Source organism: Mus caroli, unplaced genomic scaffold (genome assembly GCF_978045245.1).
Source record: "Mus caroli unplaced genomic scaffold, Mus_caroli_1 scaffold_3, whole genome shotgun sequence".
Lineage (NCBI taxonomy): Eukaryota > Metazoa > Chordata > Mammalia > Rodentia > Muridae > Mus > Mus caroli.
In genome coordinates this window covers 68,381,457-68,395,638 of record NW_028227258.1, presented here as the reverse complement: position 1 = coordinate 68,395,638, position 14,182 = coordinate 68,381,457, and the positions used below count along the sequence as shown (strand labels likewise).

At 43.6% G+C, this 14,182-nt stretch overlaps 1 protein-coding gene across 1 annotated transcript; it reads right to left on the bottom strand.

Moving 5' to 3' along the window:
* Window positions 1-11,263: 11,263 nt before the first annotated feature.
* LOC147005577 (TD and POZ domain-containing protein 4) lies at window positions 11,264-12,376 on the bottom strand. The gene has a single exon (XM_085835309.1). It carries the CDS (start codon window positions 12,374-12,376, stop codon window positions 11,264-11,266), a length of 1,113 nt encoding a protein of 370 aa, XP_085691435.1.
* Between the last annotated feature and the right edge of the window lie 1,806 nt (window positions 12,377-14,182).

Below are 14,182 nucleotides of genomic sequence, written 5' to 3'. Positions count from 1 at the left end.
AAGATTCCACTAAGACTAAACTCATTTAAGGGAGAAGGAAGTTAAGCTAAATTATTATATGTATGCTCAATTTTTGTGTGAGTCCAAAATTCCCTACCAAGTTACTGCTTAAGAAAAGGATCCATAACTAATATGCAGCACAGTTCACTCTTCTGTACGTCAGAGGTTCTGGGAAGTTGACAGCACAGTGTGCTCCATGGATATTGAATCTCCCTGAATCCATACAGGAACGTGCCTAGGCAGCTTGCTCATGGTTTGAGGCAGACCTTGCTCCTCAGAGTTCATGTGGTGAACTCTATCCTCCAAGGTGATGTTAAGTAAGACAAGGCCCAGCTGGGCAATGTGAAAAGAGTGAGAGACTGTGGAAGACTGAAATGGCACACCTTCTTCAAGCCCTCCCTTCAAGGTTCAGGGGACTAACGGGAAAAGGAGGAAGAAAGATTGTGAGAGTGAGGGAGGATGGATGAACAAAGGAAACAGTCTCTTCCTGACAGAACAGAACTGAGTCATACATGAACTCACAGACACTGTGGCAGCATGCACGGAGCCAGACCAGGTGCCAGAGCTGAGCTGGGGAATTGGACACAATCTCCTATTCCTGATTGGGATGCTCTCTCCAAATCATAACTGCTTGTAAAGGAAAGATTATTTTTTCCAACAGAGCTTCTTCCCTGGGCATATAAACAACATTTATGAGTAGGCTCCATATCAAGGAGTTGATAGCCTACACAAAATGCTGAATGGCACTTTTTTCCCTCTCTCATATTTTGTTTGGTCATTTATTTTTTCTGTCTAGACTTTTACTTGTATGTTTTGGTTCATGATTTTGTATTTTATCGGCTTTATGCATTTGTGTGTGAGTGCATGTATGTCTCATGTGCCTTTCCTTTGTTTTTCATCCTGGTGTTGTTTGTCTGCTTGTCATCTAACAGGAAGGAGTGAGAACCGTGCAGTTGGATGAACAGGGAGATGTTGGAGGCTGAAAGGAGATGGGAGAAGGCAAACTGCAATCTGAATATATTGTGTGAAAAAAATCATTTTCAATAAAAAAGAAATAAAAGTAGGGCCTCTGTAAGTTTGTTTGGTCCTATGCTAATCCTCAGGAATGGGAAAGTACTCTTCTACAACAATTCAATCCAGGAATCCCAATACATTTCAGATAGAGCAAGGATTTGGAGAGCAAAAAAGGCATGCTTGACCTTGGGTTTGAGGCCAGCGGAGGTACTTGAACTACTGTCACAGAGTCAAAGAGGAGAAAGATTGTGAGATGTTTGCCAATTGACTCTCTTACCATTATATCCCTCATAGAAGGTGCCATTTATGAAGAAATGCATGTGCTGGGATCTTGATCATTCCTGACTGTAGGAATAAATTTCATGGTTTATAAATTACACAGTGTAATGTAATTTATTATACCAGAAAGGTATTTTATCTTAGTTCCAATAAGACAAGATAGAGCTAGTCAGCAGATCCAAAGGCCTGCAAACATTTGGAATAGAGGAGATAATGAAATCTTCCATGGACTCCAAAACTGCTCGATATTAGTAATAGTCAGGGAACAGCATGGATACAACTGAGTGTGGGAAGATGGAGAAACGATAGGGCCAGAGGCTGAACTCCTCATTCCAAAGACCAAAGGTAGGAAGATGAAACTGAAAGCAGAGATTGTGCTCTGCTAGCTCTGTACCCCAGAAGCTCTCAGAATTTGCTTGTCAAGTTCCTCTTCAATGCAACCACATGCTGAGGACACCTACAGGTGTGTAATCAGAACCAAGTGGGACAGGTTCTGAAGAGATAACTGAGCACTTAGGAGCACTGGCTACCATTCAGTAGAACTCAGGTTTCATTCCTAGTACTCAAAGGCAACTCACAACCATCTGGATGCCAGTCGCATGGGATCTAGTGCCCTCTTCTGGCTTCTGTTGAAAGGCCATATTTTTTAAGTTTAGACTCTATTTTAGAGAACTTGAATTCAAGTAAACTAACAGGCCAGTACTCATCATTAATTTCCAAGTTACCCCCCAACAAAATCTTAGCCCAGCTCCAGTTTCTAGGCTAACCCCAATAAGACCGTCTCCAGGTCATTCTATCCCAATGAATCCAACATTTCCAGGTTAATACCCATCAAGCCCTCCCCATGCCTAACAACCAAGTGCAGAGGGAAGTAGAAGCTAACTTTATGGTTTGACTCCCAGCACCAGCCAATTATTCTAAAGGCCACAGTAGCTTTCCAATTAGATGCTTGCAGGCTAGAAATACTCACTTCAAACTTGGTGCTTTCTTATACCAATAGATGTTTGAGGCTACTTGCCACCCAAACCATCCTGTATGGTGGTGGTGGGCTGAGCTGGAGCTAGCTTGAATAAGGACCCTGATGTGATTGAATCTGATCAGCTCCTGTCTGGTCCTGTGGAGGTCACTAACGCTTCCTTGGCACTACACTGTGGGTAGCACACACCCAAGTAATGCACAGATACACATGCAGAAACAAAACTATAAAAACGAAGTAAACCATTGTTCTAAAACATTGAGTGAGACAGTGAAATTGGAAGGAGAAATCACAGTTGGGAGAAACAGCCAAGAATCTCAAAGTGCAAGCTTCTTGTACTGGCTGGTTTTGCGTGTGAACTTGACACAAGCTGGAGTTATCACAGAGAAAAGAGCCTCCCATGAGGAAATGCCTCCATGAGATGCAGCTGTAAGGCATTTTCTCAATTAGTGATCAAGGGGGAAAGGCCCCTTGTGGGTGGTGCCATCCCTGGGCTGGTAGTCTTGGGTTCTATAAGAGAGTAGGCTGAGCAAGCCAGGGGAGGCAAGCCAATAAAGAACATCCCTCCATGGCCTCTGCATCAGCTCCTGCTCCCTAACCTGCTTGAGTTCCAGTCCTGACTTCCTTTGCTGATGAACAACAATGTGGAAAGTGTAAGGTGAATAAACCCTTTCCTGCCCAACTTGCTTTTGGTCATGATGTCTGTGCAGGAATAGAAACCCTGACAAGACACTTCTGTTCTTTATTTTACCATCCCTTTGCCGAATTGTGTCCTGATACATGGTTACCACTGAATTTTAATGTCCCTGATGACATTACACAAAAACAAAGCCAGAGGGGCACTACTTAGAAACACTGCTTATCTCATTCTGAAAAATCTGGAAAATTACTATATTTTTTCTTCCCAGGCATCTCTTACTCCTCCCCTTCTTTAATTAAAAATAGATTTTTATTAATACTGTATAATCTGAGTGAGTAGTGTTTTCCTCAATTATTCTAGTTCTCTACCACTTCCTCTCCCATATGGGTCATTTCCCTTTCTGTCTCTCATTAGAAAAGGACAGCTTTATACAAGATAACAACTAAAGGACAAAATAAAATATAATAAGATAAAACAAAACCCATCACAATCAACTGGACAAGATGAGCCAACAGAAAAATATAAAAGACCCAAGAGAAGACACAAGAATCAGAGTCTGACTTGTTCACACATTCAGGAGACCCATAAAAGAACTATACTAAGAGCTAAAGTATATATGCAGAGGACCTGGTACAGATCCCTGGAGGCCCTGAGACTGCTGCCTCAGTGTCTGTTATATAAATGGGATTCAAAGGGCTTTGTTTTCCTGATCTCCTCCATCCCCTCTGTCTCCCTCATAGCTTCTGATTGTCTTTCTTGGGGCTCTCTGAACTCTGAGATTTATTGGAAACATCTCATTTAGAGCTGTATGTTTGAAGATATCTCTCTGTGTCTCTGTCTCTCTGGGTCTAAATCTCTCTCTCTCCATAATGTCTGGGTTTTGATCTTTGTATTTATTCCAAGCTGTTGCAGGAGGAAGCTTCTCTGATGATAACTGAATAATGTACTGATTAAGGAGTATAGCAGAGGATTAATAGGAGTTATTTTATTGTTACCTTTTTAAATTAAAGACCAGTAGTATTTGGTTTTACTGCAGTCACTGAGTTTTCTACTCTTTGGTTCTTGGTTACCGTTTTAGTCAGTGTTCTTTTGCTGTGAAGAGATACCATGACCACATAGACTCCTTACATGAAAACATTGCTTACAGGTTCGGAGCTTTAGTTCATTTTTATCATGGCAGGAAACAGGGTGTCATGCAAGCAGACATAGTACTGGAGATGTAGCTGAGCATTCTACATCCAGATTAGCAGGCATCAGGAAGAGAGACAGATCCTGAGCCTGGCTTGAGCTCATGAAGCCACAAACCCCATGCCCAGGGATATACTTTGTTAATCCTGAGATTCACCAGCACAATCCAATTTCACCATATTAGTCCAAATTTAAAAACAAACTTTACTAAGTTTTAAATACTGACCAAGAGATGAGAGTTCTATATCTTGATCAAAAGGCAGGTAGGATGAGACTCAGTTCTGCAGGCAACCATGAGGAAGCTCTTTTCCTGACTGGGCAGAGCTTGAGCACTGAGTGTTGCAGTAAATCTCCAACCCCAATAAACCTCCCTCAAAGGTCACCTACACAGTGACACACTTTCTCTAACAAGTCCACAACACATAATAGTGCCACTTTACATGGACCAAGCCACCACAGACATCCACCTGGCCTCTGACAGGTCCTTGGACATTCAGATGATTTCCAATGGCAGCTAAGATCATAGACATTCACAAGAACATTGATTGGGCTTTGACATGGCCTGGAGCAGCCAACCACATATACATGCATGGAATCCACGGGCATCACAGAGATCATACAGGTCTTCTGGGGAAGTCCAATCCAGAAAATGAAACATTCTTCATATTGGACATCCTGTCATTGTTCAAAACCTAGGTGATTGTACAGTTGGGTAGCTTGTTTGGGAGCTGAGTCTGCACAAGCTCCAACTACTGTACATCACCCTGTTGGCCCTTTTTCAGCAATGACATGTTCCCCCACTCACCACAGCTTTCTCTCACAACTGTCACCCACATCCCATCTCCAGTTCTTCCTCTTTCTACTGTGAGTTTACTGTTCTGTCCCTTCATCATTTCCACATCTCCATCCCATATTCATTTGTCATAGTGGCAGTGGGTTACACAGTGTGTGTGTGTGTGTGTGTGTGTGTGTATCTATCTGTCTATCTATCTATCTATCTATCTATCTATCTATCTATCTATCTATCTATCTATCCCAAACATCTTTACATGAAAGTATGGATTGCAATGAGTTGTTGGTCTGGTTCCAGGTTTCTAAAACACTAAAACTATTGGACCATTGCTGAGACTCTACTCTGATACTCTGCTGTTACCCAGACTCAGGGAGATCTTGTGGCTAGGCAGGGATTATTTGTGTGTGGGGGGGAGGGGGGGAGGGCAGGTTCTGTGCCAGCTGCAAGCTGCTACATACTTTTATGCCAAACTGAGGCTCATGGTGGGTGGGTGGGGGGCTCACTAGGCTCATGGTTTGTGCTTGTGACCTGAACACAGTACCAGTGCCCTGTGCTGTCTCTGTCTCCCAGTGGGACAAGAAATGCTGGGTGCAGCTGATGCTGTTCCATGCTGAGGAGCAGCAGGCAGTAGAGGACCAGCCCTAGTCAATAAAGACAACCAGTTTTGCAGGACTGGCTCCTCCATACACTTCAGCAGCTCATAGATGAAGTAGATATTGGAGTGCACCAACTCTAAGTAGTGGATCTGGGCATGGATGGTAGCCAAGATTGTGAGTCCAGGGATTTTTGCACATGGGCCTTCTACAACTATGTGATAGCACAGCCTTTCAGTTCTTTTTAAAAACAACTGAGTAATGCTCCATTGTTTAAATGTTCAACATTTTTAAAATCTATTTTCCTTTTGAGGGATATTAAGGTTGTTTGCCACTTCTGGTTAGTATGAGTACAGCAGCAGCAAATATGGTTGACCAAGGTCCCTGTGGTAAAAGAAGCATCCTTTGGGTATATGCCCAACAGTGGTATTGGTGGATCTTGAGGTAAATTGATTTCTGTCTTTCTGAGGAATCACCATAGTGATTTACACAGTGACTGTAAAAGTTTGCATTCCTAGTAGCAATAGAGGACTGTTTTCCTGGGTTCACCTCCTTGCCAGCATGAGCTGTCTCTTTTGTTACTGATCTTGGCCGTTCTGACAGATGTAAGATGAAATCTCAAAGTAGTTTTGATTTGAATTTCCCTGATGACTAAGAATGTTGAACATTTCTTTAAGTGATTTTTAGCCATTTGAATTTTCTCTATTGTGAATTCTCTGTTTATACCTGTACCAATTTTTAATTGGGTTACTTGGGTTTTTGTTTGTCTTGTTTTTTAATATCAAATGCGTGGTTTCAGACCCTTGGAAAAGAGACGAATGCACATATTTTACATATCAAAACAAACCAGGCCTGTAGGTTCTTCCAACCTCCTTCAATCCCTACCTGGCATACCCTGCCCCCAACCTTGAACTTGCCAGTCCAGATGCCAGACTGCCCTTCCCCCAGAGGCTCTTTCCTATATAACTCAGTGGTCCTCCCCCACCTTGGCACATAGGCCCTTTCCCTGGCCTCCTTCCTTTGTGCCAGTGAATTCACCAGACTGATAGCAGCTACCCAATAAGCTTGCCTTTAATATATTTGAATCTGGTTTGAATTGGCTCATTTCACGAGCAAAGAAATAACCTATCATCAAGTTTTTTAATTTAAAAAACCCCACATTTTGGATATTAGCCCTCAGTCAGATGTGGAATTGATAAATTCTTTTCCTATTTTGAAAGCTGCTGCTTTGTCCAAATGAGCAAAGAAATAACCTATCATCAAGTTTTTTGATTTAAAAAACCCCACATTTGGATATTAGCCCTCAGTCAGATGTGGAATTGATAAATTCTTTTCCTATTTTGAAAGCTGCTGCTTTGTCCAAATGACAGTATCCTTTGCCTTACAGAAGTTTTTCAGTCTCATGAGGTCCCACTTAATAATTGTTGATCTTAGTGGTAACACTGTCAATGTTCCGTTCAGAAAGACTTCTCCGGTGCTAATGAGTTCAAGGCTATTCTCTATTTTCTGTTTTTGTTTTTCAGTGTACCTGGATTTATGTTGAGGTCTTTCATCCTTTTGGAGTTGAGTTTGTGTGGGGTAATAGGTATGGGTATATTTGTATTTTATACATACAGCCATTGAGTTTTACCAGCACCATTTGTTAAAGAGCCTGGCTGTTATTCTGGCTTTAAAAAAAAAAATCAATCATTGATACTTGTGTGGGTTTATGTCTGGGTCTTCAGTTTGATTCCATTAGTCAACGAGTCTGTTTGTATGCCAATTCAATTCTGTTTTGTGGGGTCCCAAGCCAGTTAATGGACAGTAGAGAATTGTCCATATCCCAGATCTGGGGCAGTGGAGGGCACAGCATGGCAGGAGGGTGGAGGGTAGTGGGTTCACTAAAGCACAGCAGGAATGGGGTGGGGCCACTCTCTAACCCAATCAGGGTTGTGTCTACTCAACTGCATAGAGACAAAGACAAGTCAAGATAAAGCCAGTTAGGGTTCTGTTTCCTTGTCAAAGAACTGACTTCTCAGGAATCTGTCTGTGATCAGCAGTCTACTAATCTAGCTGAGAAGCTTAGAAGGCTCCTATCCCCACTGCAGTACTTTCTCCCTTTTTCCTCCCCTCCCCCAACCATCCTAACCCCAACTCCAGCTATATAAACTAGCTCTGCTATTTCACTAAACCAGATGACTTTTTTTTTTTTTTTTTTTTTTTTTTTGGTTTTTTGAGAGGGTTTCTCTGATAGCCCTGGCTGTCCTGGAACTCACTTTGTAGATTAGGCTGGCCTCGAACTCAGAAATCCGCCTGCCTCTGCCTCTCGAGTGCTGGGATTAAAGGTGTGTGTCCCCACGCCCGGCCCTTCTTTTTTCTTTTTTTCTTTTTTGACCAGATGACTTTCATACCTGCTGAATTCACTGCCTCCTGGGACCCTGCTCCCGAGTCATCCAGATTAAGAGCTAGATGGACTAAAACTGACTCCTCTGAAGGCAAACACCTCTGGAATCTGTTGCTTGTAATTTTAAAAATCCAGGCTAGCTTGGGCTAGGCTTTGGAATCAGTAGCCACCATTTCTTCCTTGCCCAATGAGGAAAATGGCCTTCTGGCCCTGGTTCCCTCTGCTGGCTTACTAACCCAGCCAAGGCCATCCTTCCAGAGAATGCCTGGAGCTACTACCCCAATATGCCCATGCAAAGAACACACAACTCAATTATACTATTTAAAAGCTGCATACCTAAACTGGGCAGATATACCACTACATTACCCTATTCCCCAGCTATGAGATCCCTTGCTACTTGTGGCTCCTCCAGGCCACATGGTTCTGCTCTTTCATCTTCTCTTTCTCCATCTTCCTCTTTCTCTGTCCCTCCTTCTCATCTTCCTTTTTCCTCCTTCCTCTCTCCTTCTCTAAAACTTGTAGCCCTGTCTTTCCCTTCCATTGCCCAGTTTTTATGTGACCGCTTAAAATGGGGAGCAGGTTCACATGGAGTCACCTGAGTATGAGACCCCGCTCCTCATCGGGGTAGGATTGGCATCAAAATACAAATAACACCAAGGCAATCCACAAAAGAAATCAATAAACAGAATCCAATTTTTGTATTCATATCATATTTTGTAAGGTATGGTTTTGTCTAATGAGCTGGTTTGGCCATTGCCTTAGGGTTTTATTACTGTGAATAGACATCTTGACTAAGGCAACTCTTATAAGGCTATTTAATTGGAGTTGTCTTATAGGTTCAGAAGTTCAGACCATTATCATCAAGGTTGGAACATGGCAACCTCCAAGCAGGCATGGTACAAGAGGAGCAGAGAGTTTTACATCTTCATCTGAAATCTTCTAGAAGAAGACTGGCATCCAGGGATCCAGGATGAGGTTTTTTTTTTTTTTTTTTTTTTTTTTTTGTTATTTTTTTCTGATGCAAAAGCAAGTTGTTTCTTTTCTGGCACATTGGGTATACCCTTAATCAGTCCCTTGAGGCAAGAGACAAGAAGGTGACTCTGAATGGCTACTACAAGCAGTTTTTATACTTTTGTGGGCACAGGTTATATCAGCAAGGTTACAAGTCAAACTCATTGCTAAGCATTTTGACCTTTAAATCTATTGGTTAGCAAGCATAAAAGCATTTGAACTCTACCTGGGACTTTCCAGAGGGTCAAGTACTTTCCAAAGGGTCACTATCAGTGAGTAAAATCTGAGAATTTTTTACTCAAGAATGTTCCTGTGGGTGAAGAATGAAACTTGGCCTTAGCCTTGACCCCATGCTGGAGGGCAAAACTGTAAGGAGGGTGTGGAACTAGAAAAAAGCCCTTAGGATCCCTCTAGAATGAGGGTCTCAAAGTCCACACCCACAATGACACAATTACTCCAACAAGGCCATACCTACTCCAACAAGGCCACAACTCTTAATAATGCTACTCCCTGGGCCAAGCATATTCAAACTATCATAGCCATGGAGACCAGAAGAAGGCATCGTAAACTCTGGATCACCTGTTACAGATGTTTAAGAACTCTCCTGTTTATTCTGGGAACTTAACAAGTGTTCTCTAAGAAATTCGTTCTTTCTAGTTGATTTTCTTTCTAGTTCCCACAAACTAAGTGTCTTAGTTGGGGTTTTATTGCTGTGAAGAGACACCATGACCAAAGCAACTTTTAAAAAAGGACATTTAATTGGGGCTGGCTTACAGTTTCAGAGGTACAGTCTATTATCATCATCACAAGAAGCATGACAGTGTCCAAGCTGACATGATGTTGGAGGAGGAACTGAGCACCTTGATATAAAGGCAGTCAGGAAGAGACTGACACTGGCCAGAGCTTGACCACATACATTACCTCAAAGCCATGCCTCCACAGTGAGGACAAACTTCCTATAACAAGAACATACTTCTGTTGGGAACTAAAAGGGGGGCCCTGGGGAAAAGGGGGAAGGGGAAGTCCCACACCCCGCCAGAGTTCCACCTATGTTCTGGTCAGTCAGGCGTGAGAGGGCTGCTATCTACCTTCCACTAATTCCCAGGTGGGCATCTAAGCCTCTGACTGACTCCTCAGGGGTGGAAAGGGGCAGCCCTACTTGGGAGCCCTGGTCCTACTTTGCTAAAGCCACAGGTGGTTATGGGAGAGAGGGATGAGGGAAGGGGTTCCCAACACCAGCAAGAGTGCAGTGGATCTTGATGAGCAGACTCTCTATGGTTTTAGAGCTTTATTATAGAAAGGCAGGGAGAAAGAAAGAAGGTAGGAGAGAGAGAGCTAGAGAGAAAGAGAAAGAGGGAGAAAGGAGGGGAGAGGATAGGAGAAGGGAGAGAAGACAAAGAGAGGAGAGAGGGGGTAAGAGTGAGGGGTAAGAGGTAAGAGAGTGAGAAGTAAGAGAGACAAGTAAGAGAGTGAGGTAGAGCTGAACAGCCCTTTTTATGGTCTTTACTGTTGCTAGGTAACTGGGGAGGAGTTTAGCCTGAAGGTCAGAAGCTTGGACCATTGCCTACCTGACTTCTAGCCAAGCTCTCTTGTGGGCACTGTGGCAGGGGCGGGGAAGGGCAACTTAGGCAGAAGCCAGAGCTCCAGGACCATAAGGGAATGCCTACTGTGTCATGTAGGTGAATTATTACCATTTTTGGGGTTCAGACCTAAGCTTGACTGGAGACCAGCCTATCTATGCATAGCCCAATTTCCCACACACTTCCTCCAACATGGCCACAGTTCCTAGTAGTGTCAATTCCCATGGGCCATGCTTATTCAAACCAAACGGAGTTGTTTTTATTTTATTTTATTTTATTTTAAACTCCAGATTTTATCCACCCCCCAGTCAATCCCCATACCAAATCCCATACCTCCTCCCTGCCCCCATCTGCACAAGGATGCCCCCACCTCCAACCCCCACCCCAAACTGAGTTTTAAAGAAAACAAAGCCTTCTTTCCCCTTCATTTCTCTTAAGAATAAACATTCATGTTTGATTTCTCCTTTGCTCTGAGCCCCTGGTCATCTTTTCTGTTAGTCCAATGCAGACACATTTCTCTGAAGAAACCCTTTTGGTCTGTGCTTCAGGCCAGTACCTAAGTTCAATCCCAGATTCCAAGACCTCAGACAAAAATGAGAAGATCAACAGAATAGATGCCAGGTAGACTGTCCTAGATTCCAATGCTGTCCATTTTCCCAACCACCATTCCAACATATTTAGAACTATTGCAAATCCACCATGCTGCCGTCCCCCAGATTCAGGGTGAATGCTCCAGCAATACCACTGTCTAACGAGGAGTCACTGGGAAGAATACTTCCCAGTTGCTGTTGGAAGACAGGTGTAGGTCATAGCTGATTCGGTCTTAAAGACCACTTAAGTTGTTTGAAAGGGAGGGCCCAGAAAACACGCTGTGCAGAAGCCAGAGAGTGAAATGCTTCAGCCACCAAGTGGGGATGTGACCCCCTCATTGACATCCACCCTGAGGTCTTAGAGACCTCGGAAGCATAAACTATAATGAAATCCAGGGCCTGAGTCTTCAGATGCTCTGTGCTGTGGAGGTCAGCCACAATGAGAGTGTGTGCAGCATTCTCCACAGAGAGGTTCCTGCAGAGGGCATCCTCACACATGACCATCAAGCCCTCCAGGCCATACCTGTCAGCAGCTGCCAGCAGATCACAGGCCATGGAGTGGCTGTGGAGGTGTGGCACCTTCCCTGTGTAGATGAAGCCCATCATCTCCTTGAAGACTTGGGGATCCAGGTCATGGATCTCAACGCGGTTTGTTAGTCTCTCCTCCATTTCATGTTCAAACATGGCTCTGAAAACTGGAGAGCGAGCTGCCAGGATGGCCTTGTGAGCTCTGAATTCATGGCCAGCTACCAACAGGGAGCAGTCTGTGAAGAGGGAATTCTCCCACAGCTCCCCTAGTTCATCTTCCAATGTGCACCTTGGAACCTTGATTGCAGGTCTTGGGTTCTGTCCAGAAATGCTGAAGGAGTCTTGGAGTATGCTCACCTTGCAGAGGAGGGTAAATTTGTCATCTGGTGTTAGCACTTGGGCTGGAGACAAGAAGGAACCTCGAGTGATGAACTTTTCGAATCCAAAGGGCTGGTGTGGCTGTATTCTAGAAAAGCTTGGGATCCTTTCTATATTGCAATTTTCACCCTTGGCATTTAAGATACAAACCTCGAACTTTGCCCAAACTGAGCCCTTTTCACAGCTGAGCAAAATCAGATAAAGTGACACATAATCTTTGTTTTTCTCATCAACCCCGGTTGGGTATACTCTCAAACACCATGTCATTTTGTCATTGTCCTCTGATGAGAACACTGGGCTTGTAATATATTCCTCCGTTTCCTCAACAAAAAAAGAGAAGTTGCTAATGGTCCACCTGTAGCAGAATTTCAGTTCATGGCTCCATGTGTCGTCCCTGGTCTTGGCTTCCAGTTCCCCTGACATTTCTGCTTGATGTACTTTGGATTTAAAACTGGAACCTGAAAAGAAGAACTAGAGATTATTTACTCTTTACAGTATAGGATACAATAATAGATAATTTTTAGATTTGTTTTAATTTCTCCTAAGTAGCCCCTTCTATGATGTTGAAAACTTGTGTCATTCTAAAATTTTCTGTCTAGAATTCAGTATTAATTTCTTTCTCTGCCCCTCTCTTCTCATCCCTACTCAACTCCCCTTCCCATGCTCTAAATAAACTGTATTCTATATTAAACCTGTCATATGGCTGATACCTCAGGGGGAAGGGATGCCTCAACATGGGTCCACCGAGGCACCACTCTCACCCTCACAATACCTTGCTCTAACAAACTAGTCCTGGATTTCTTTTTGTAAAACACAACATTGGTGTTGTGACTCAGATTTAAAAACTTGCAGGTTACATCTCCTGCTGCCATATGAACTTTCCAGCTAACAGATCGCTTGCTAGAAAGATTCATCCAAACACCATCAAATTGGTAAGCCCCCTCTCTGACACTGGTCAGTGTAAATATCCCCTGGTCCCAAGGAGGGATGTTGAGTTCACAGCCACCCTGTGGTGTCCTGTGGATGGGGACATTCACAGTCTTTATGCTTGTCCTCCTTGCTGACTCCTCATTTTAGGATATTTTCCCTTGAGTGAGATATCCTTTCTCCTATGTCATTTCCTTTCCTCACTGCTGTGAAACCCAAGGCCTGGGTAAACCACACTCCTCACTCCCCTCTCAGGTACTAACCTGAGCTCAGACCCCAGTTGTCAGCTTGAGGTCTTGGTGATCTGTCCCTCCTGCTGTTTTAGTTATTAACTTATCCTCAGGATGCTGGTAGGGGAAATTAATAACTGCCACTCTCACCCAGAAAGAGTATGTCTACCTATTCCCTCCCAGGCTTCCTATTGGGATGCCTCCCACTCTTTTTTTTTTTTTAAAGATTTATTTATTATTATATCTAAGTACACTGTAGCTGTCTTCAGATGCACCAGAAGAGAGTATAAGACCTCATTACGGATGGTTGTGAGCCACCATGTGGTTGCTGGGATTTGAACTCAGGACCTTCGGAAGAGCAGTCAGTGCTCTTAACCACTGAGCCATCTCTCCAGCCCCTGCCTCCCACTCTTAAAGGCTTCCAAATTCACAGGCTAAATTTGGCCCCAAATGTGCACTAATGAAAAACTCTACATGGCTGTTTAAGGGTACTTAGAAAAAACAAAAACAAAAACATCTGCAACTTTCTCCATAGCCATCCAGAAAAGTAGAAAGATTGCTATGTAGGGTCCCCTCTGACCACCTCCATCTCTTGACGCTTTATTGCTTTGCTCTCCCTCCCTCATATAGGCACATCGATAAGACTGCCTAGATTGTGGTATGATAACCACTGAGAAAGTGTTCTCCCATGATTCTTCCGTTGCCTCTGTGGCTGCCTCCAGCCTCCTCTCTCTGCTTTTCCCTTTGATTTCTTGCTCCCTGCCAGACCCAAAACCATGGGGCATAAAAACATGCTGTGCTAGAGCAGAGTTGTAGGCAGACAGAGCACAGCTGCAAGTGCTGCCTTTACTCCCCCCACACCCAAGGTGCTTGCTTTCTTACCCTGCCCCACTTGTGCCCTGCTCACACCAGGTTGAGCCTCCGCCTATGCTCATGTGCTCTGGATACAGCAACAGAGGCTGAATACAGTGAAAGGAGAGACTTCTTGTCCATCAGATAAAACATGCCCATTTTCTCTATGTGTTGTCTTTTTATATGTTTTTATCTATTGATACACAATTATTTCTGCCAT

What these genes read in the sequence shown, in the direction of transcription:
- LOC147005577 (XM_085835309.1), bottom strand. Translation starts at nt 12,376, where the DNA reads ATGTCAGGGGAACTGGAAGCCAAGACCAGGGACGACACATGGAGCCAT.